Raw genomic sequence first — 21,520 nt, forward strand, 5'->3', positions numbered from 1 at the left:
AGTGTCACATCATAATTTAGTGGCCAACATTGGACCGATAAGAGTAACCGTTACAGCTTGCAACACGAAGGAACACGAAGGAACACGAAGGAATAAGGCCCGTGAACTGGTGTGTGACTGATTATTTTCCTGTGATAATATGTTGTGAATACTATACTTTTTCAACAAAATCAAGAGGGTACTAATCTTGAGTATTAATGCAAACAAATAGTTTTTCCTAATATGAAAGTTTATTTTGTGGCGGATGAAATCTTTCCGTTCTAGCAGTGTCTGTGATCAGCCAAAGGTTCAGATGCAGCAGTCGCGTGAAATTTTCTAGCGTTAATCTGCCGTCTGCAGATTAAACAGCATGTTGAATATTGTGTATGAAGCATTCATCGCCTGCAAAAACAGAAAGTGCATTAGTCAATACTGAAACATGAAAGTTATACTTCAGATTGTAAGCTTGGGAGCACATCAACAACAGTAAAAACGAAAATTTCAATAGGTTACTGTCACAAGGGAAAATTACTAGGTCACGACTTTCAACATCATTTATTTTGCACGCAGCTGGAATATCTTTTCTGAAGACGGCCTCGCAGCATGGCTAATTTGTACAGCGGAATGGAGTGGTTTCCATATCCAGTCTCGATATGCTTCCATCTGAACACATGGTTTACTTACTATCGAAAGAGCATTGGATGGTCGTACATAGACAGAGTCTTTATCCAGTGAAATTAGCTCCATTTATCGGAACGAACCTAATCGAAATTACCTACTGGGAATTTTACAGATTTAAAATCAAAGTCTTACTCATTTCACTGTATCTGTTACATAATATAATTTTGACATTTTTAAATATTACACTTCATTCTATGAAACTTAGTTCCCAGTGCCATGATGATTTTACGCAAATACTTCGTTACACCTACAACGTCTGCTGAACACTTTGAAATACATGGCAAAGGGTGCTTCCCAAAGTACAACATATATGGGTTTCTTCAGTTTCCATTCACCTCTGGAGCGCAGGAATAATGATTTCGTAAGTGCTTTTGTGCCGTCGATGATAAATCAAACCCTGTTTCCGCTGTCCATAATGCAGTGAAACAGTAGGAGGCTGTAGCATATTGCTAGGTTCTTCATTCGATTCCGATGTTTGGAACTTTATATGCAGGCTTTCGAGAGATGATAGTCTACCTTCTATCGTATTAATATTGAGCATATTCACGACGCCCTATCACTTGTCAGACAACCCTAAGAGATTCGTGCTGCTCTTTTGTGTATAAGCTAAATATTCTCTGTTAGTCACACTTCGTTCGAGTCCCAGACATTTCAGAAATATTCTCTAGGCCGCAGGAGAGGTTTGAAAGCATCTCCTTTGCAAAGTGAATGAATTTTCCCAGTATTCCTCCAAAGAATTAAAGTCTGATGCTTTATCTACAACTGAACTCTCATGACCATTCCCCTTGATATCCACTTGTTTTGTTAGGTATAGGTTTTTGCACCACTTTTAAATCTGATCAAGATCTGACTCTATATTCGAAGAACTTCCTCCAGTTAGAACATCATTATAAGTAACTGCGGTGACATCAAAAAGTTTGAGTTTACTATTAATATTGTTTGTAAGGTCGTTACCTTATAGGAATAATACAACTCTGTCTGTCTGTTTGAACACGCAAATCTCCAAAAATACTAGATGAATTTTCATGACGTTTTCATAGATAAACTGAGCGTAGCTCGGGGGAACATACAGCCTTTATTTTTATCAAAATTGAAACATGGAAATGTAGATATTGCAATTTAAAATTTTGTCTAATATCGCCTGAGTAGTTAATTATCACAGCATAGTACACCAAAGAACTGTTACATTTTCAGTATGCCAAACAATAAATTAACTCAGTGACATATGTATTTTCGGAAGCTTACGTCGGTGACAGATGAAACATGGTAATCTTATCTTTACCAATACAAACTAACATTGAACTTACTTGGGTAGGATGTAAGGTTTTAATGATTATTTTTGTTTACTGGAAACTTAATGACATTGCATTGCTCCTTTCGACAGGTTTTATTTATATTTTCTGTTAAGAAAGCCGAATTTAATAAATTTGCATTGTGATTTGCGTGCCTACTCATTTCATTCTGATTTCGTTTTGGTCATGAATAAAAATGCCCAGAGAAGGGTCGAGCTTTTTTGAATACACCAGAATGGCTAAAAGCCGGATGGGGACTATGTGGTCTGAAGAGTCCAATGAAGATCACGAAGCGAGACCAACTGCAGCTCTAGAACGTCAGACTTCAACGCGCTCTCTGGAAACTCTTTGTGTTGTGACGTAACTCCGAAAGAGAGCTTCGTGCATTATCTCGCTCTTCAGAACCCTTCACTCACAAAGGCGTTAAGTTACTCCTCTCAAACGTAACACCACAGAAGCGGTAGTTTTGATAGAAAGTGGTAAAGGCAAGTGAGCTTAAGTATGCCAAATGCCGTGAATTCATGATAATATATCATTTCATTTTGAACGTATACAATTCCCGGTGAACTTATGTTATGATCATAAACAAAGCAAAAAGCCAAATACTGTGTGTTACGGCCATGGATCTTAGTGTCAGTTGGTTTTCACAGAGTCAGCTTTACGTCACTCTTATCCATGTTAGTGAAGCAAACACGCTCTTCGAACATGTCCCCAATCATACTCATTCAAAAGTTGTATTCAAAGAAACTTTATAAGCCAAAAGTAAATGCCACATGTATGAAGCCTCAGGCACAGCTATACTGGAGCAATGCCTTGTTTCTCAGCTAGTACACAATATGATCGGCTATATTCATTCACAGAAATAATTTTTAATCGTGGTTTTGAACATATACTGACCTCCTTAAAAATCTATAATTCACAGCTGAGAGTTATTTCACGAGTAGTATATAAACCTTTCCTAAAGCCACACTAAACAGTTGAAATCATGAGACGGAGGAGCTCCACAAGAATCGAGCCTGACTATGGGTTCATTTGGGTAAACACTCTGCAGCTTTCTCGTAGCCTTTCAATATCTTACTTATAAATGTTGTTTTGCTTGCAGGTACGTTGCATCTACCGTTTAGAGCATGCCGCACAGAAAAAGGCAGTTGATGCACTTTTCAACTTCGACTGGAGTTATCAAAGTACGTATTTATATTTAACTGTTATTTTGTTTAAAGCTTCGGCATTAACTCACGAGTTAAGATGGAAGTGACACACGGAGCACTCTAATGTTTATCGTGGTCACTTTCTATACACGGTACAGATAATAGAACTAATTCAGATGACATATGTTTGTAATCTACAAGAGCCTTAGCCACTTAAAATTGGAGAGGATTCTGAAGATATATTTGCCTCAGCTGTGATGGAAAAGGGGGAGGGGGTGAGGGAGGACAATATAACACGTTTACGTTGTTACTTTCAAGGAAATCTCACTTTATTTTTTTAAATGCAAAAGTTGTTGTGGAACAGTTCAGACTATAGAGACGTCGCTGTCTATTTTGGCTTCCGGACCTTAATTATCGGCACATTTACTCAGAAAACAGAGCAATAGACTGAAACATCTCCCATTATTTAGATACGCTCCAGAATCTTAAGACCATGTACTAATTTAGTTTATTGTGATCGTGTCTTATAACTAATGACAGATGGGTGTAATATAAGGGGTGATCAAAAAGATCGAAGGCCCTAAAGCCGAGATTCGGTATGCCACTCGGGAGAAATTGTCAGGAACACTGTGGCATTTTTCCCACCGACGCACCACGTTGCAGATACCGGTTTGGTAAGGTAACGTGCCCTGCTGCTTGAAGAAGTCCGTAACTGCGTGCTGCACATCCTCGTCCTATAGGAGTCGTAGACTCTGCAAGGCGTTTTCTAGGAGAACAAAGGCGTGATAATCACTTGGGGGGAGATCGGCACTATAGCGAGTGGCCGAGTTTTACCCACTTGAGGTGACGTAATTTTCGTTCAAAAATGGCAGGCGGTAGTGTTATAAGGTATGAAGCGCAGAGTTGCAAATTTCGTCACCTCTAGAAGTCCCATGTCTTAGTGAACTGTTCATCTTCTGTCGCAGGATTAGTGTATTATTGTGTGCGCATTCGTGCAGGAATATACAGTGTGTAATAGGTATACCTTCAGATATTTTTGTATATGATACCTTGTAATGTACACACGTCAGTTTGTTGGCCATTTTACCTCTGCATCGAGCAGTCTTCCCACAGACATGTCACAAACTTTAAGATCTGATGTTTTCTGCGTGGTCATATTGTCTGTCAGTGTAGACTAACAGGTACGCGTCAACACCTACACACTTAAACATTTACCCTGCTCTCCAGAGGAAAATAAACATCAATGGCCTGCTCTTTCTGGAGGTACTCACCAGCCCAAAAACATGGCAGTTGAAATGGCCACAATGGTTAGTATGAAAATGACATAAATACTGATGTAATATTGTTCAGTACACCATTCTCAACCACGAATAAAAATATCTACAATTACACCCGTTATACCCTGTATACCTTCCTTCGGGTCCAAGCAACATGCAGCTGCAATCTCGGGAGGGGGGGGGGGGGGGGGGGTTGTTTAGGCACTCCCGCGGAACGCCTCGGACCTCCTCCGACTCTTGCCATGGGCTGAAAAGAATGTAGAAATGAGCGCTTAAGATTACATGTGTTGGAAGCAGGTACCTGCAGGAATGAGTTCCTGGACAGCTCGACGAGCTTTCCGACCCTCACGCTGAGCGGGCGCGCCGCCTGCACCATGAAGATGCGTAGCGATCTGCAAAACGTCTCGTCGGCCTGTGGCCAGTCACAGCTGAACGCAGAGAACTGCAGCCGGTCCGCCTGCAACAGCATGCGTGATACGTGCAAGCAGAAGGCTTACCCTTCACTTTATGGCATCTGAATGTTCGTAATAATGCTAAGACAAAAATAACAAAACCGGATGTACGATCACGGATTTATCGAAACAGGACAGAAATTAGTAGATGTTACGTCCATGTAGAGACAAACAAATGATTACAATTTCAGGAAAACTGGTTGAGATATTCAAGAGGGAGAGCTTCACAAATTGAGCAAGTCAGTCAAGTGTCGGTTCCACCTTTGCCATCGTGCAAGCATTTGTTCGTGTTGGTATTGACTGATAACAGTTGTTGCCTGTCCTCCTCAGGGGCAAAGTGTCAAATTCTGTCCAATTGGCGCGTTTGGTCGCCATAATCCCAATACAATTAGAGGGCCCTGTCCATAATGCCCCAACCGTTCTCAAATGGGGAGAAATCTGGCGACCTTGCTGCTCAAGGTAAAACTTGCCAAACACGAAGACAAACAGTAGAAACTCTCGCAGTGTTTACATGTGCACTATCTTGCTGAAATGTAAGCCCGACATGGCTTGCCATGTAGGGCAACGAAACGGAGCATAGAATGTAGTCGAAGTCCTGCTGTGCTGTAAGGATGCCATGGATGACAGCCGAAGGGTTCCAACTATGAAAAGAAATGGCATACCAGACAAACAGCCCTGTTTGTCGGTACGTATAGTGGGCGACTGTCAACCAGGTATCCCACTGCTGTCCAGGGTGTCTCCAGACCATTCCTCAGCCTGCAACTGCTTTGACTGTGGTTGAATTGCCTTCAGTGACGAGTCCCGCTCCTAAATGAGTCCCTCTTCGAACGTAGACCAGACGGTTAGCGAAGACTTGCCGGAGCAGGCCCCTGACAGTGGTGAGATACCAAGCTGACTATCCCCCAACCCTGGTGGCCTCGGATGCCACTTCTCTTCATAGTATGACCCTTTTGGTTGTTATCCTCGTTAACCTTGCAGCACAGCAGTATGTCGAGGATATTCTACGCTCCATTTTGATGCCCTTCATGGAAATCCATCCTAGGCTTACATTTCCGCAACGTAATGCCCGCCTGCACACGCTACGAATTTCTGCTGCTTGTCTCTGTGGTTATCATACCCTACCATGACCAGAAAGATCACTGGATCTATCCCTTATTGAGAACGTTTGAAACATTACGGGCAGAGCCCTCCAACCAGCTCAGGATTTTGACGAAATAACGTGCCAATTGCCCAGAATTTGGCACGATATCTCTCAGGAGAACGTCCAACAACTGTACAAATCATTGCCAAGGGCCAGAGTTGTTCAACGTTCTCTACTTGTGAAGCTGTTTCTCAGATTGTGAAACTGTTTCTCTTGCATAAATCAACCAATTATTCTGGAATCGTATTCATTTATATGTCTGTACATGTTCATCACATCTACCGATTTCCGTCTCACTAGGCTAAATCTTTCGTGAGGCGTCCTTTTTATTTGTTTATTTATTTATTTAGAGCGTTTTGTAACATTTCTGCCTCTCTTACCAATTGCATTATTGCTATAGATTGTACCTGAATAGAGTAAGGCTACACAAATAGACTACGACGTCACAATGTGGGATGAGGCCTGATCGTCGTACTTCTAGTAAATGGTTCTCTATTACAATGGCGAAACCTTGTGTAGTGTTTGGTTTCACCTAAAGTTGCTTGAAAGGGAGCGTCATTTCGTTCACACAGGCAATATTTTTATACAAATACAACAAAATTTGGGAACACAGTTACTGAGAATAAGTCAGTGAATTCATTGCCTGAAACTATGGAATGTTTTCGTTGCCAAGCCGTTACCACGTGCTTCAGAGTTTTTATTTGTGTATAAATATTTGAACTGAATGATAAGGGTAATTAATACCATTTTCTTAAAAAATGTTGTGAGTTTTTTTGAGGTATTAAGTGCAAAGTATTTGATGAAGTAACAGATAAATGATGATGGAAATAAATCTGAAACGCGTCAAGTGAGGAATCTAAGTAATAAAGTAATTATTTTCTCTGGCTGAATTACGTTTTTGAAGAGGTTTATTCAGTTCCAATACTGTACTATAATATAAAATTTATAATTCCTTTTACATAGTCTCTGAACTAATTATAGTTTTCCTAGTAATGAAGTAGGAAGACTAGTTTGAAATTTTGCATTGAAAAATGAAAATTCTAAGCCTACGCTATACCCAATTTTCTTCCAAATCTGATTCACCCTCGGGTCATTAGTATCAGAAATATACTGAAGGCTTATCCTGTGCCATCAATTTTTTAATCTCCAGCGTGCTAAGAACCGAAAGAAAAAAAGAGGAAGGCAGAAATCGAAATGCTCCATACCACACTGATATTTTGTCTTCTACCCCTATGAATGCGGTTTGCTAAATGACTCATAATGGGTCAAAAACAGGAGTTTACTGAAGAACTGTAATTCTGTCGCTTGTAAAAAGAAATAACTGTCAATGCAATGTTTCAAACTGTAGTCATTTCACATGACCAAATGTTAAACGCCGTAACCAATGCATTAGTATTGGGAATTTCGTAGAAATTAGGTTACATGTGCTACTACATGCGTAGTAGTAAAGAAACAGGCGGTCCAACTGTCAAATTCAGTGCTTGATTTTCATTATAAAACAGAAAGAATGTAACTCTCGGCTCCACTTCACGCAGTACGTAATGAGAGAAACTCTGGTTTCTGCCCTCCATCACACACTGGTATTTAGGTGTTTGTTTCTGCCTTAAGCACGGCAGAGATAGGGGTATGCGCGGTCTGCAGCTCGACTGAGCTGACTATCTGTCGGTTTTATGATACCCACAACGCCTTCAAATAACACATGCAACACTTCCATATTCTTTCACTCGCTATGTGCAAACTATAAGTCTAAAAATTGGGTTTTTTTTCAGGAAATTTAATGTAGCTGCATTTTGTACTGGTATACGTTTCGCTAGTTCGCTAGAGGTCACAGGTTCCGAATTATTCAAGAAAAACGTTCAAAAGTAGCCTTCATACACGTTTTTCTTGAATAACTCGAAAACCGTGGTATCCAGCGAAAACGTCTCCCAGTAAAAAATTTGTTGTTGTTGTTGTGGTCTTCAGTCCTGAGACTGGTTTGATGCAGCTCTCCATGCTACTCTATCCTGTGCAAGCTTCTTCATCTCCCAGTACCTACTGCAACCTACATCCTTCTGAATCTGCTTAGTGTACTCCTCTCTCGGTCTCCCTCTACGATTTTTACCCTCCACACTGCCCTCCAATGCTAAATTTGTGATCCCTTGATGCCTCAAAACATGTCCTACCAATCAAATTTAACTACATTAAATTTCCGACAAAAAGATCATGTTGATTTTTCTGTAGGACTAATAGAATCTTGGACTTGGTATATGAAGGTGTTGCAGGTTGCATAAAACCCAGCAGTAGGACCAGATGAATCTCTATAAGTGAACTGCCAGAAAGAAAATGGAACACCCTCAAGGTCTGCGTTCAGTTGTACCAGAGTATAATATGTGGATACTGAGGGGTTGTAGTGATAGTGATTCACTTTACACAGTCGGTGGTCAGATGGCGACCAGGACGCCGGTCTGTGCGCCCTCTGCTTTTACTCTGAAGGCAGTAACTGTGATGAGTTTAAAGATCAACGGTGTTTGCAACAATATTTCTAGGGTAGAGACATGCCCCACCAACAGTTACAGGGAATAGGCAATATAATGTGAACGCCTGTACTTACTTGGGAATGGTTTATTAATAAGGAGTTGGACCACCATTTGCCCGCAATACAGCTGCGATTCATCTTGGAATACTGGCATATAGTGATTGCATCGTTCGCAATCAAATGTAATGCCACTCTTCGGTCAGAACCTCTTCTAACTCCTGTAGTGACGAGGGAGGCGGAAATCTCTCTGGAGACTTCGCTCCACTACTGCCCACAACGGTTCGACAATGTTCAAGTCCAGGGAATGTGCTGGCTAGGGAAGACTGCAGTTCAGTTGCATGCTCCTCATGCCACGATTGTACTGTCCTGGCTGTGTGAGTTGGTGCATTATCGTCCTGAAATATGGCATCGTTTTCAGGAAATGTTCACATAATCGTTGGCTGTAACACGGCCATGGGTGTAATGGTGGGAACCGAGGAATACCATTATATGGCGGCACACACCATCATACTTTCACCTCCTTGTCTTGATCAAGCGATCAGGATTCTAGACTTCTTTTGGCGTTCTCTAGACTTAAACCCGGCTCGATGTTGGGAATTAGAAAAATGTTGTGACTTTCCCGGCGAATGTGTAGTAAATAGTCTTCACGGGTTTGCCGCCGGATCACGTTGTGCAAATTCCACAATATTTCTTCGGAGCAACTGTCCGACATCTTTAGGTGGTTCAACCTTGCTCGTGGCTAGGTACGACTGACGGTATCATGGCAGGCCTGTTGTCGAAGAATCTTGATTTTCGCGTCGTGATTTAACAGCAGCCAATGCAGGGTTCCAGGCTGTGCTCGGTTGAAATCCCGTATCCCTGTTGATGAGATTATAGGCTGTAATGATATGTATTGCCTTCTTAATGACACGGTCCCTGAAGGATGATGCCGGGGATAAGACTTCCGTCTATTCATAAATCATATGATGTCCTTTATTCAGGCAGTGTTTCGCAATTGCCGACTTTTCCAGTTGACGAAGGCGTGTATGACGCTGATGTTCATCGCGGCGTTCCTGTACTGTGCGACATGTCTGGCCTATATACGCTGCCCCACACTGACAAGGAATCTTGTACACACCACATTTCCTCAGTCCAAGGCCATTCTTAACCGAACCCAACAGGTTTCTCAGTTATGCAGATGGTTGAAAAGCACAAATAATTCCGTATCTTCCGATTCTTGACGACATGACACCAAAATACCGCATAAAGGCGAAAGTGGTGGGTGTCTTCGTATATTCATTCTGGGCATGAATGCATTACGTATCTGTCTCTCAGAATAACCGCTTCAAATGTTGTATTTCACTCAACAGGCTCTCAGGATCAGATACCACATGTGCTCTATGAACTAACCTACGTAATGCACTACCCCATTGTGGAGGATGATGGCAGCTTGTGGCCTGCAGATATAGATCTGTATGCGTTGGCTTGCGGTAGACGCTTTGTCCCAAGGTTCCATCTGCTTTCCTTCATACCAAGACCAGGAAAAGGTAAAGTAGAATATTTTTCCACTTACATTGTGAAGTTTATATTCGGATGGAGGAAATTCAGATGCTGAAGAAACGTAAGTAGAGTATCAAGACCATGTCACCACAACACTAATGTATCATTCCCATACCGCAAAAAACAAAAGGGTTTGAGAGTGGCTGACTGTAGTGCTTTTTCTTCAAAGTCCTCCATAAAATAATTGGCCACCACACGAGACAGAGGGCTTCCCATGGCGACACCGTCCACTTGTTCAAGATATTTGTCTTCAAATAAGAAGTATGTTGAAGTAAGTACGTGTTTGAATAATGCTACTATGTCCTCCTCAAACTTGTTGCTAATGAGCTGCTAAGAGTCCTGCAAACACACAACATCCAAACTTACTAGCAGATCCGATGATTGCAATCTAAGAGTTTTCAGGCGACCTATGAAATCTTCAGAGTTTCGAATGTGATGGTCGCACTTGCCTACGAGAGGTCCCAATAGTGATGTCAGGTATTTGGCAAAAAACTAAGTAGGTGCTCCTATGTTACTTATAATGGGGCGGAGAGGCACCCCATTCTTATGAATCTTGGGTAGGTCGTAGAGTCTAGGAGGAACTGCAGCCTGTTCACGCAAACCCTTAGCGACTTTCGCTGGAATCGAGCTCTTCCTGATGAGTTCACAGTTTTCCTCTGGATCCTACCCGTCGGATCACTTTTTAATTTACTATATGCAGGATCGTAGAGCAGTCTGTATACCTTATGTTATACTGTGTGCGTGAGAGAAGCACAGTAGCATTTCCTTTGTCAGCAGGTAAGATGATGATGTCTTGGTCTCCTATCAGTTCTTATAGAGCATATCTTTCAGCTGAGGTGATGTTAAAGTTGGACTTTTTAGATGAAGCATGAGTCAATATGCGGCATGTGTCACGCATGTAGACTCGTCGGACCATATGACGTGTTTTCACTGATCAGCCGACCAGGATTTATGCTCCTGATACCATTTTTTAAGGCTCTTTGCGTAGGTTGTCCTCACTAATGGTTTTTGTGTAGTAGCTCATTAATCTTCGCTTTATGGATTTCTCGGCGAACAATGTCGACAGATGAGGGATCTCTAAGATGGCTTTTGAACTCTGTAGTCACTTCAGATACCGTAGTTTTGTGTTGCTTTGACAAAATTAGTGTTAGCGTACGACGATCTCTGTCATTTAGTTTAGGTTTGCGCCCGCTATTACGTTTACACGATAATGTCTTTCCACATTTCATGTAGGCTGTAGTGACCATTGTTGCTCTTGAAACATTCAATAAGTTGGCTGGCTGGGTTAATGATGCTCCAGCTAACCATCATCATCATCATTATCATCATCATCATTTAAGACTGATTATGCTTTTCAGCGTGCAGTCTGCAGCATAGCCCCCTTATAAAATTCCTCCATGATCCCCTATTCAGTGCTAACATTGGTGCCTCTTCTGATGTTAAACCTATTACTTCAAAATCATTCTTAACCGAATCCAGGTACCTTCTCCTTGGTCTATCCCGACTCCTCCTACCCTCTACTGCTGAACCCATGAGTCTCTTGGATAACCTTGCTTCTCCCATGCGTGTAAAATGACCCCACCATCTAAGCCTGTTCGCCCTGACTGCTACATCTATAGAGTTAATTCCCAGTGTTTCTTTGATTTCCTCATTGTGGACGCCCTCCTGCCATTGTTCCCATCCTAGCTACTTTCATATCCGTAACCACAACCTTGTTGATAAGGTAACCTAAATCCACCCAGCTTTCGCTCCCATACAACAAAGTTGGTCAAAAGATTGAACGGTGCACAGATAACTTAGTCTTGGTATTGACCCTTCTTGCAGAAGAGAGTATATCGTTGCTGAGCGCTCACTGCATTAGCTTTGCTACACCTCGCTTCCAGCTAACCAGGCCCCAAAAAACTGCCCTCTTTGGAACTCTGATAGGTCTTTCATTTCACGTCGATCTCGTCCTCTGAATGCAAATAGGGAGTGCGCAGTACTCGTAAACAACTTGCACTGAGGCGTAGTCCGTACTGGAGATGCCCAGTACAGCGGGACACGCGCCCCAACTGCGTTGTTGGCCGTCAAACACAACTACCCCATTACTACCACTGTTCACATTATTTTGCCTATCCCTTGTACGTGCCACTGTAGAACAGCGTGGACCATTTGAAGGGGATCCCAATGGGTCTTTGAGAAGCCGGATAGATGCATTACGGGTTGCTGGCACATATTGCCCACAATGCACCAGTGCTTTGTCGCTGATTTCAGCCTGTGTAACATTTCCATACTCACAGACCAATTTCTTCGGCCAGGATACCACCGATTACCACGATACCGTCAAGTATGGTTATCTGGCGAAGTGAAAGAGACAAATGAACAGTGGAATAACACCATCTTTTCTTCAGAGGTGAGAGTAGGCTTTCACTGTATGCGAGTGATGCAATGTACAGTCGTACTGTGTAAACCTGGTGAGCGGCCTGTTACTGAGTACTCCCCCACGACACGTTAAGTCTAACCACCGCAGGCTTTATTGGTGGAGGGGGAGGGGGGGGGAGGCGCGGGTATCAATTACAAGTCACAGTCACATCTGGCGTATCCGTAGCATAAAGTAACCACTGGCCCTTACCTTGGATAGGTTTTTATCACTGTGGTACTGCCATTTATTTGACAGGAAGGTGATGCACGTTTTCATTAACACAGCGCACGTTCATATGCGGCCGCTGTGTTACAACGTTCTCTTTTGGGTGTACAACTGCCACGGGGAGCAAGATCACCAAATCTCTCGCCTATGGAAGGCGTATGAGACATGGTTGAAACTTACTGGTACTCAGGGTCTGCAAAAATCATTGCTGAGTTCCAGCGAGGTGCAATATATTTGGGACAATCTGTCGCAGGATGCTGCTCGGCACCCCTATGATCTTGTATACGCGACAATACACGCCTACATTGCCACCAGAGGGGGCGATTATTTCAATGCGATGCGATTATTTCGGTGTCCTTTACTGCGACAAATGTGTCTCATTTGGTCTGAAATTTTTTTCATACACTCCTACAAGGATGAACTACCTGTCAATCAGGTTTCTTATCAATAAAATGATCTTGTCTTTGAGGTTTGAGCACATTTTGTTCGTCCTTATATCACTGAGGGACAACGGCCTTGCCGCGGTGGATACAATGGCTCCAGTCAGATCACCGAAGTTAAGCACTTTTGGGCGTGGCCGGCACTGGGATGGGTGACCGTCTGGGCTGCTATGCGCAGTTGCAATTTTTCGGGGTGCACTCAGCCCCGTGATGAAAATTGAGGAGATACTTGACCCAATAGTAGCGGATCCGTTCACAGACAACCATCATAATGACCGGGAGAGAAGCGTGCGGATCACAAGCCCCTCCTATCCGCTTCCTCTGCTGAGGATCATACGGCGGTCGGATGGCCTGAACTCGGAGTGCTAAATCCTTGGTCTAAGGAGGGTACAATAGCAGGCGTCACTCGGTGGAATGAGACATCCACGGCATGTTCTGATACCTTGATGCAGCCGTTGTGGAAAACTGCGACAGCAGTAACTACTTCCCTTCTGACTGGCTGCTGTATTGAAAGCTAGATGGAACTACCTCCTTGTCTGTGCGTAACTGATGGCAGCAAAATTAATTAACTCCTTGTCCAGCTTGTGAGGCATGGTGATGCGGTCCCCACCACGACCGGTTTTGGCCCTCACTACCATTATCTACAAGTTATATGCCAGTCGTCCTGAGAGAACACAGATCTACTGAGCTACGAAAAATGAACTTATTCTCTGCAGAAAACGAACAAAATTCAAATATGATTATTTACATTGATATTGCTTAAATCTGCAGTTATTATGAAGCACATACTTTTCAAATATACACTCCTGGAAATTGAAAAAAGAACACATTGACACCGGTGTGTCAGACCCACCATACTTGCTCCGGACACTGCGAGAGGGCTGTACAAGCAATGATCACACGCACAGCACAGCGGACATACCAGGAACCGCGGTGTTGGCCGTCGAATGGCGCTAGCTGCGCAGCATTTGTGCACCGCCGCCGTCAGTGTCAGCCAGTTTGCCGTGGCATACGGAGCTCCATCGCAGTCTTTAACCCTGGTAGCATGCCGCGACAGCGTGGACGTGAACCGTATGTGCAATTGACGGACCTTGAGCGAGGGCGTATAGTGGGCATGTGGGAGGCCGGCTGGACGTACCGCCGAATTGCTCAACACGTGGGGAGTGAGGTCTCCACAGTACATCGATGTTGTCGACAGTGGTCGGCGGAAGGTGCACGTGCCCGTCGACCTGGGACCGGGCCGCAGCGACGCACGGATGCACGCCAAGACCGTAGGATCCTACGCAGTGCCGTAGGGGACCGCACCGCCACTTCCCAGCAAATTAGGGACACTGTTGCTCTTGGGGTATCGGCGAGGACCATTCGCAACCGTCTCCATGAAGCTGGGCTACGGTCCCGCACACCGTTAGGCCGTCTTCCGCTCACGCCCCAACATCGTGCAGCCCGCCTCCAGTGGTGTCGCGACAGGCGTGAATGGAGGGACGAATGGAGACGTGTCGTCTTCAGCGATGAGAGTCGCTTCTGCCTTGGTGCCAATGATGGTCGTATGCGTGTTTGGCGCCGTGTAGGTGAGCGCCACAATCAGGACTGCATACGACCGAGGCACACAGGGCCAACACCCGGCATCATGGTGTGGGGAGCGATCTCCTACACTGGCCGTACACCTCTGGTGATCGTCGAGGGGACACTGAATAGTGCACGGTACATCCAAACCGTCATCGAACCCATCGTTCTACCATTCCTAGACCGGCAAAGAAACTTGCTGTTCCAACAGGACAATGCACGTCCGCATGTATCGCGTGCCACCCAACGTGCTCTAGAAGGTGTAAGTCAACTACCTGGCCAGCAAGATCTCCGGATCTGTCCCCCATTGAGCATGTTTGGGACTGGATGAAGCGTCGCCTCACGCGGTCTGCATGTCCAGCACGAACGCTGATCCAACTGAGGCGCCAGGTGGAAATGGCATGGCAAGCCGTTCCACAGGACTACATCCAGCATCTCTACGATCGTCTCCATGGGAGAATAGCAGCCTGCATTCCTGCGAAAGGTGGATATACACTGTACTAGTGCCGACAGTGTGCATGCTCTGTTGCCTGTGTATATGTGCCTGTGGTTCTGTCAGTGTGATCATGTGATGTATCTGACCCCAGGAATGTGTCAATAAAGTTTCCCCTTCCTGGGACAATGAATTCACGGTGTTCTTATTTCAATTTCCAGGAGTGTATGTATATAAATCTAAGATAAATGCATTCTTGTTTTCCTGTCTGTGGATCACAGGATCCCGGGTTCGATTCCGGTCGGGTTGGGGATTTTCTCCGCCCGGAGACTGGGTGTTTGTGTTGTCCTCATCATAACATCATCATCATCATTCGTGACAGTGGCTAGAATGGACTGTGTAAAAACTTTACTGTGTAAAAATTGGGACTTTGTGCGGACGCTGATGACCCCGCAGTTGAGCGCCCCGCAAACCAAACCAAACATCTTTTCTTCTTTGGCCGACGCGCAATAGCTACGTGAGGTCGACGTGGTTATTTACCGTACTTCATATTGTCTCGGTTATGACTTCAATCAGCTAGACGGAATCTGAGTCCGAGAGAGCACCGAAAATTTGCGCAGACCAATTTTGAAATCATGGAGATGGAACAGTCTTAACGTGCCTAATCCTTTTGATTATGCTGACGATGTCGATGATAGTAACAATGCTGGCGATGAAGATGGTAATGATGACGGTGATGGTTACGTGTTGGAGCTCGGTACGTCTTAGTATTAGCCTGTTCTTCGATTGCTGGTTTTAAATTACGAATTGTGACTGTGATATCAAAGAAGAGTACTCTTCTGGAAAAAATCCTATTTTTCAGAAATGCTTTTAAGCCTATCAGCATTTAAATATCATCTCAGTTTCGGGCCTCATCAGATATTTTGCTATGCCACTGCCAAAACACAACTACTATGTCTAGTGCCTCATTTCCTGATCTAATTCACTCACTAGGACATCATTTATTTCGACTAAATTCCGTTACCTCACACTTTTTCCTTGATGTTAATCTAATTACCTCTTTTTCAATACACTATTCTTTCCATTCAATTTCTCTTCCAATTACTTTGATGTCTCTCACAGAAATAAAACGACACTGAAAAACATTAAATAGTGGAAAGTTATAATAGCAAACGTTAAATACCTGATCAATTATTAGCTGTCCGATGAAGCAGAATAAGCCTGTCTGAGCCAGGAAAGATGCAAACGAGATCACTTCCTTAAATACGGTCGAGCTTGTTGCTCCCTCCTGGAACAGCTATAAGGGCGGAATTTTAAAATAAGAACAGTATGCAAAATTAATGAACATAGCCACCAATAACACAAAATTTTATTTGAATGCCTTTGTGTAACATATGTGATACAGTGAGAATATTTCATTCAACGGAAATGGTAGTTAATTTCAATCACTACAGAAAGTTCAAGGAGATTCGTAACGTAAACATGATTCAGGCAGTTACACCTAACACTCTACATGAAGGATTCTGTTGGTGCGTCACTTCATCTCTTACGAATCAAATAGAAATACGTGGAAATATATTTCGAAGTGTATATTATGCTTCGGTTTCATTCTGATGTGATGATCAGAAATAAACAGTTTCGTATTTGGTTTATTTTCTGTTTTAGGCTGCATTAGCTTCTTAGATGTGTTTCCGGGAGCTGTTTACAACTTTGTTCGTTTCAATTGTCTCGTTTAGTATTCTTTAGAGATGAATTTACTTTGATCTGGAAGTGGTATAGCAAAGTATTACCTGGCAAAAAGTTCGAGCTTTTGCCGATAGCGGTTTAGATGCCGAAAAATCCAGGACGGCCCAAATGAGAAATCTGAAAATACAAGATGGCGCTGGAGGGAAATTAGGAAATGCGAATTACACTGGTGGGAAATTTAGATATGGGGCATGGTGGTGATGGGTAATTAGAAAAGATGGCGCTTGTGGGAGATTTTAAAAATAATCGAAGACGGTGCAGGTAGCCAAGTTATGCTTAACAGACCGATTGATATTACAGTCCAAGAAGTGTGATGTTCAAAATTATCCGAGCGACCTGTATAAATTATCAAATATGCATGTAAAATGCTGTACCTGTCATCTCACATGTGCACACACAGCTTAAAAAACATACATAAACTTGTCCTGAATTGCATAAATCAGTACCCTGTTCAGAAAATGTTGGCACTACTGTACTATATCCATGTAGAAAAATTACGAAAAACTTCAACTGAATTGCAAAAATGGTGCCATATTTGAACATATTTGAGAAAACTATACTGTTTCCAAAAATCGCTCAAGTATTACCTGATTGTGTAAAATGGCATCATGTTCCAGAGAAGTATTGGCAATATTATACTATTTCCATGCCAAACAACATGTAATTTTAACTTGAATTATAAAGATAATTACTTCAGCATCTTCGCCTGAATTTGGAACACTAGTGTCATTTAGCACACATGTGGGCGAGCGCCTCCGCCACCCCCTCCCCTCCCCCACATACACACACGCACGCACGCACCTCTGTGTTTCGTGCTCATTTATAAAAATGTTCACGTCAAGTACCGTCTCCTTACACCTTACATCTTTGTCTTGCTATGTAATCCCAAAATTTAATTTCTGTTTTTATGAAAATTCAATCATTTCACAAAAGTTTTGTTTGCTTTTCTTCGTTACACACATGCACTCACAAACACACACACACACAAACATTAGAGAGACATATTATGGATATCAGTGCAGCCTCTAGCTGGATGACCGAGAGAGAGAGAGAGCGAGAGAGAGAGAGACAGAGAGAGAGAGAGACAGAGACGTCCAGCACAACAGGTAACTAACATCTCTGTGAAAGATACCTCCTCACGTCAGTGTATGGTTTGGTGGCCCAGATCCAGAGGTGATGTATATTAAACCCACCAACGGAATGCCAAATAAGATCTCTTATTTCTGTGCAATGTTTACTTGCTTGAAGCACAAATGTATGTATTACATAGGGGGCAGGAAGGAGAAAATATCAAACAAAATAATTCTAGAAAGAAAAATGTGTTATTATAAAATAAGATTCCGAGGAGGGTATGACTCACACTTGGGGTGTGCCCTTCCAACATTATTGTAATTATTCAGAACCCTCTTTTTCATTCTGTTTGTTAAGCCATCATTGGATGCAGGTGGTCTGTAAGCCAGAGAATATTTTCATATTGATACAACGTTTGACAATTGCTTCCAAGAAGCTAAGTTTTCAGTGTCTATTATTTTTCAACAGGAATACGAAATAAAAACTGAGAAGAAGAGAATTTTTAGGCATCTTTCTTCTGCTCTTCTGCCAGACCATTTTCAGCAAAAAAATAATGTCAAAAACTTCGCCAACAAGGTAAATGAACGAATTGGAGAAATCTGTTGTGTTAAAATCTCTGAAGTGGAGTTAATTGTGACCTCGCAAGGAAGGTGTGTGGACTGAAAAAGCAAAAACAAGAAAACTAGACATTTTTTAAAAAAATTGAAAGAAGTAAATTTTCCTTGAAAATTTTGTTCCTGTATGCCAAGACTGTATCCACCAAGTATTCCACTGAATACGCGTATTATTTTGATAACAGCTGTCGGTACAAGCTGTGCAGGCTCTCATTCGACCGTCAGAACATACGTGTACTTAATATGACGGAGCCTGACTACACAAACACTCTAACAATCGACGTTAGCTTTACTGATCGCAGCCACAGGAGACGTCGGTAAATATACGGTTAGCACAACCGCTCCGAGCTTGCTATTCAAAATAACTTTACGTGCCTCGTCGCTAAATAGAACGCGTGCAAAAAATCTGTCATTGTCAAGTAATTTCTCTTGTGCCCAGTGGCAGAACTGTACACGACGTTCAAAGTCGTCGCCATGCAATTCCTGGTGCATAGAAATATGGTACGGGTGCAATCGATGTTGATGTAGCATTCTCAACACCGACGTTTTTGAGATTACCGATTCTCAAACAATTTGTCTGCTACTGATGTGCGGATTAGCCGCGACAGCAGCTAAAACACCTATTTGGGCATCATCATTTGTTGCAGGTCGTGGTTGACGTTTCATATGTGGCTGAACACTTCCTGTTTCCTTACATATCGTAAATATCCGGCGAACGGTCCGGACACTTGGATGATGTCGTCCAGGATACCGAGCAGCATACATAGCACACGCCCGTTGGGCATTTTGATCAGAATAGCCATACATCAACCCGATATCGATCTTTTCCGCAATTGGCAAACGATCCATTTTAACACGGGTAATGTATCACGAAACAAATACCGTCCTCATTGGCGGAATGTTACGTGATACCACGTACTTACACGTTTGTGACTATTTCAGCGCCATCCATCACAAAGCGAAATAAGTGGTCGAACTAAAACATTCATATTTCTTTACGTATTACACGAATATATAATAAAATGGGGGTACCTATTTTAAAAAACGCAGTTGATATCCGTTTGACCTATAGCAGAGCCATCTAGCGGGACAACCATAGCGCCTAAAATTTGTAATTTGAACTGTAAGTCTTCAGCCACTTGAAATTAACATTCTTGATTTTTAAGTTTTCTTGATTGGAGGCCTTCAGCCGTGAAGGAATTGGAGTTTGAAACTCGTAGTTGTAAAAGTTTGGCTATGTGCAGCTTTGGTTGCAAATGTGTTATTAACTTACAATAAATTACAGTTTTGATGTGAAACTGACCGGCACCTTATTTGGCCCTTTCCAAAATCCTAATCACCTGTTCTTCCCAGCGGGTTTTGCGGGCGTTTCAATGTTTTTGTTCAAAATGTAGAATTTTTCTTTTAAAAAAGTGCAATAGAGTGATTGGTAATGATACTACTTATTTAGTAACACTTCCTTCAATAATATATATTAAAATGCAAATGAAAAGCGATGGAAACTGTAAGGGTTTGTGAAACTAGCTGCAAGTACTGACGTTGAGATCCCAGGTGTTGCCCTGTCGGGTTAAGTATGATTCAAACCAGCTGTGTGTAAAGCCATTAATTTAACAAAACTTAAGCATTTGTAAGCGAGTAACGTGAGATGTCATCAAACCCTCTTTAAAAGATAATAAAAGTACCAGCTGGCGAGATTTCATTACGTAAAGTCTGCACTACATTATGAGTGAATTTATAACTAAGATTCTTATTTGAGCAACCCTCCTGAAATCCAGTGATAAGCAAACTGTTCCTACGTAAGCCTGCTACTACTCTTGACCACATTGCTTTTCGCATATATTGGGAAAAGATAAGAAATTCTATAGTAATTGTTAGATTTTACATTTTAAGTTAAACAACTTCCGAGAATTCTGTCTGAAATTTCATCAAAACCAAGTTTGCTTTTCCTTTTTAGAATTTTTGTAATCGTATTATCTTCAGTGAAGGATGTTGGTGCTACTTTTAGTTAGTTGTGAAATTACATTTTTAATATATTGTCTTGGTTCTTCAGCTGAGCCATTGAATTCTATTTTTGCTGCTACATTTAGAAAGAGATTGTAAAAATTGCTCGCAACTTGTGAATTATCAGTCACAACATTGTCATTTAGTTTGTTATGGAATATTCTACATTGACTGATTGTTCCTTTTTACAATATCCTGTATAATTTTTATGTTGTTATCTGCATTATTTATTTCTGTTGAGACGTTCATATTTCAGTTGGTTTTTTTTTTACTTTCTTTAAAGCACTATGCTAATTTTTGTAGTATACAAGCAATTTCTGATCTTGCCATTTATGTAAGTTTCCCTCTCCTTCTTACGCCAGATTCTGATTCCTTTAGTTTCGGTGACTTACTTGTTGTTAATTGATATTCCGCCTAACTTTCTAAGAAAGCAGCTTCCAAATGTTGACATAAATTGGGAGAAAATTGAATCTGACGTTAGCATCTATTTCTATGTACATCTCATCACATACCACCTGTCTTAACATGCTCTTAAAACATTTTATCCTGTTCTCATTAATAAGTCTCTCCGCTTCTTTATGAACCTTCCTTAGGCCTGCACGGTGCCATGTTGTTTACTTCCATTAACTGTGCAGTATGAGCAATAGTCGATTAACAATAGAGTACACATTAATTTTCTTAGTCTGAGCACTGTCTATAAAAATGTTATCAATCAGTGTCCTACTATCTTGCTGCACATGAGTTGGAAAAATGACTATTGAAATTAGTTTGAGGTACTCAAATAATAATTCTAGTTCACTTTTTCTGTCCGTATCTTTTGAGAAATCTACATTGAAATCTCCACAAACTACTGTCTACACTGAAATCTCCACAAACTACTAACTGTTTGAGATTGCTCAATAATGCATCTAGATGTTGTCATCAGTAGCTGAAAGGTTTCTAGAAGGGATCTGTAGTTATTGTCACCTCGGCTGTATAATGTATGTGAAACTGTATGCCTTG

The 21,520-nt window shown here is 42.2% G+C and overlaps 1 protein-coding gene across 1 annotated transcript in view; it reads right to left on the reverse strand.

The window, feature by feature from the left end:
• Positions 1-321: 321 nt before the first annotated feature.
• LOC126278765 (uncharacterized) overlaps positions 322-21,520 on the reverse strand; it is a 58,080-nt gene continuing 36,881 nt past the window's right edge. The window contains exons 4-6 of the mRNA XM_049979042.1: positions 16,270-16,383; positions 4,679-4,834; positions 322-381 (exon numbers count right to left, since the gene is read on the reverse strand). Coding sequence (XP_049834999.1) covers positions 322-381; positions 4,679-4,834; positions 16,270-16,383 — 330 coding nt within the window. The remainder of the gene's footprint in view (positions 382-4,678; positions 4,835-16,269; positions 16,384-21,520) is intronic.

This window comes from Schistocerca gregaria, chromosome 6 (assembly GCF_023897955.1).
Source record: "Schistocerca gregaria isolate iqSchGreg1 chromosome 6, iqSchGreg1.2, whole genome shotgun sequence".
Taxonomy (NCBI): domain Eukaryota; kingdom Metazoa; phylum Arthropoda; class Insecta; order Orthoptera; family Acrididae; genus Schistocerca; species Schistocerca gregaria.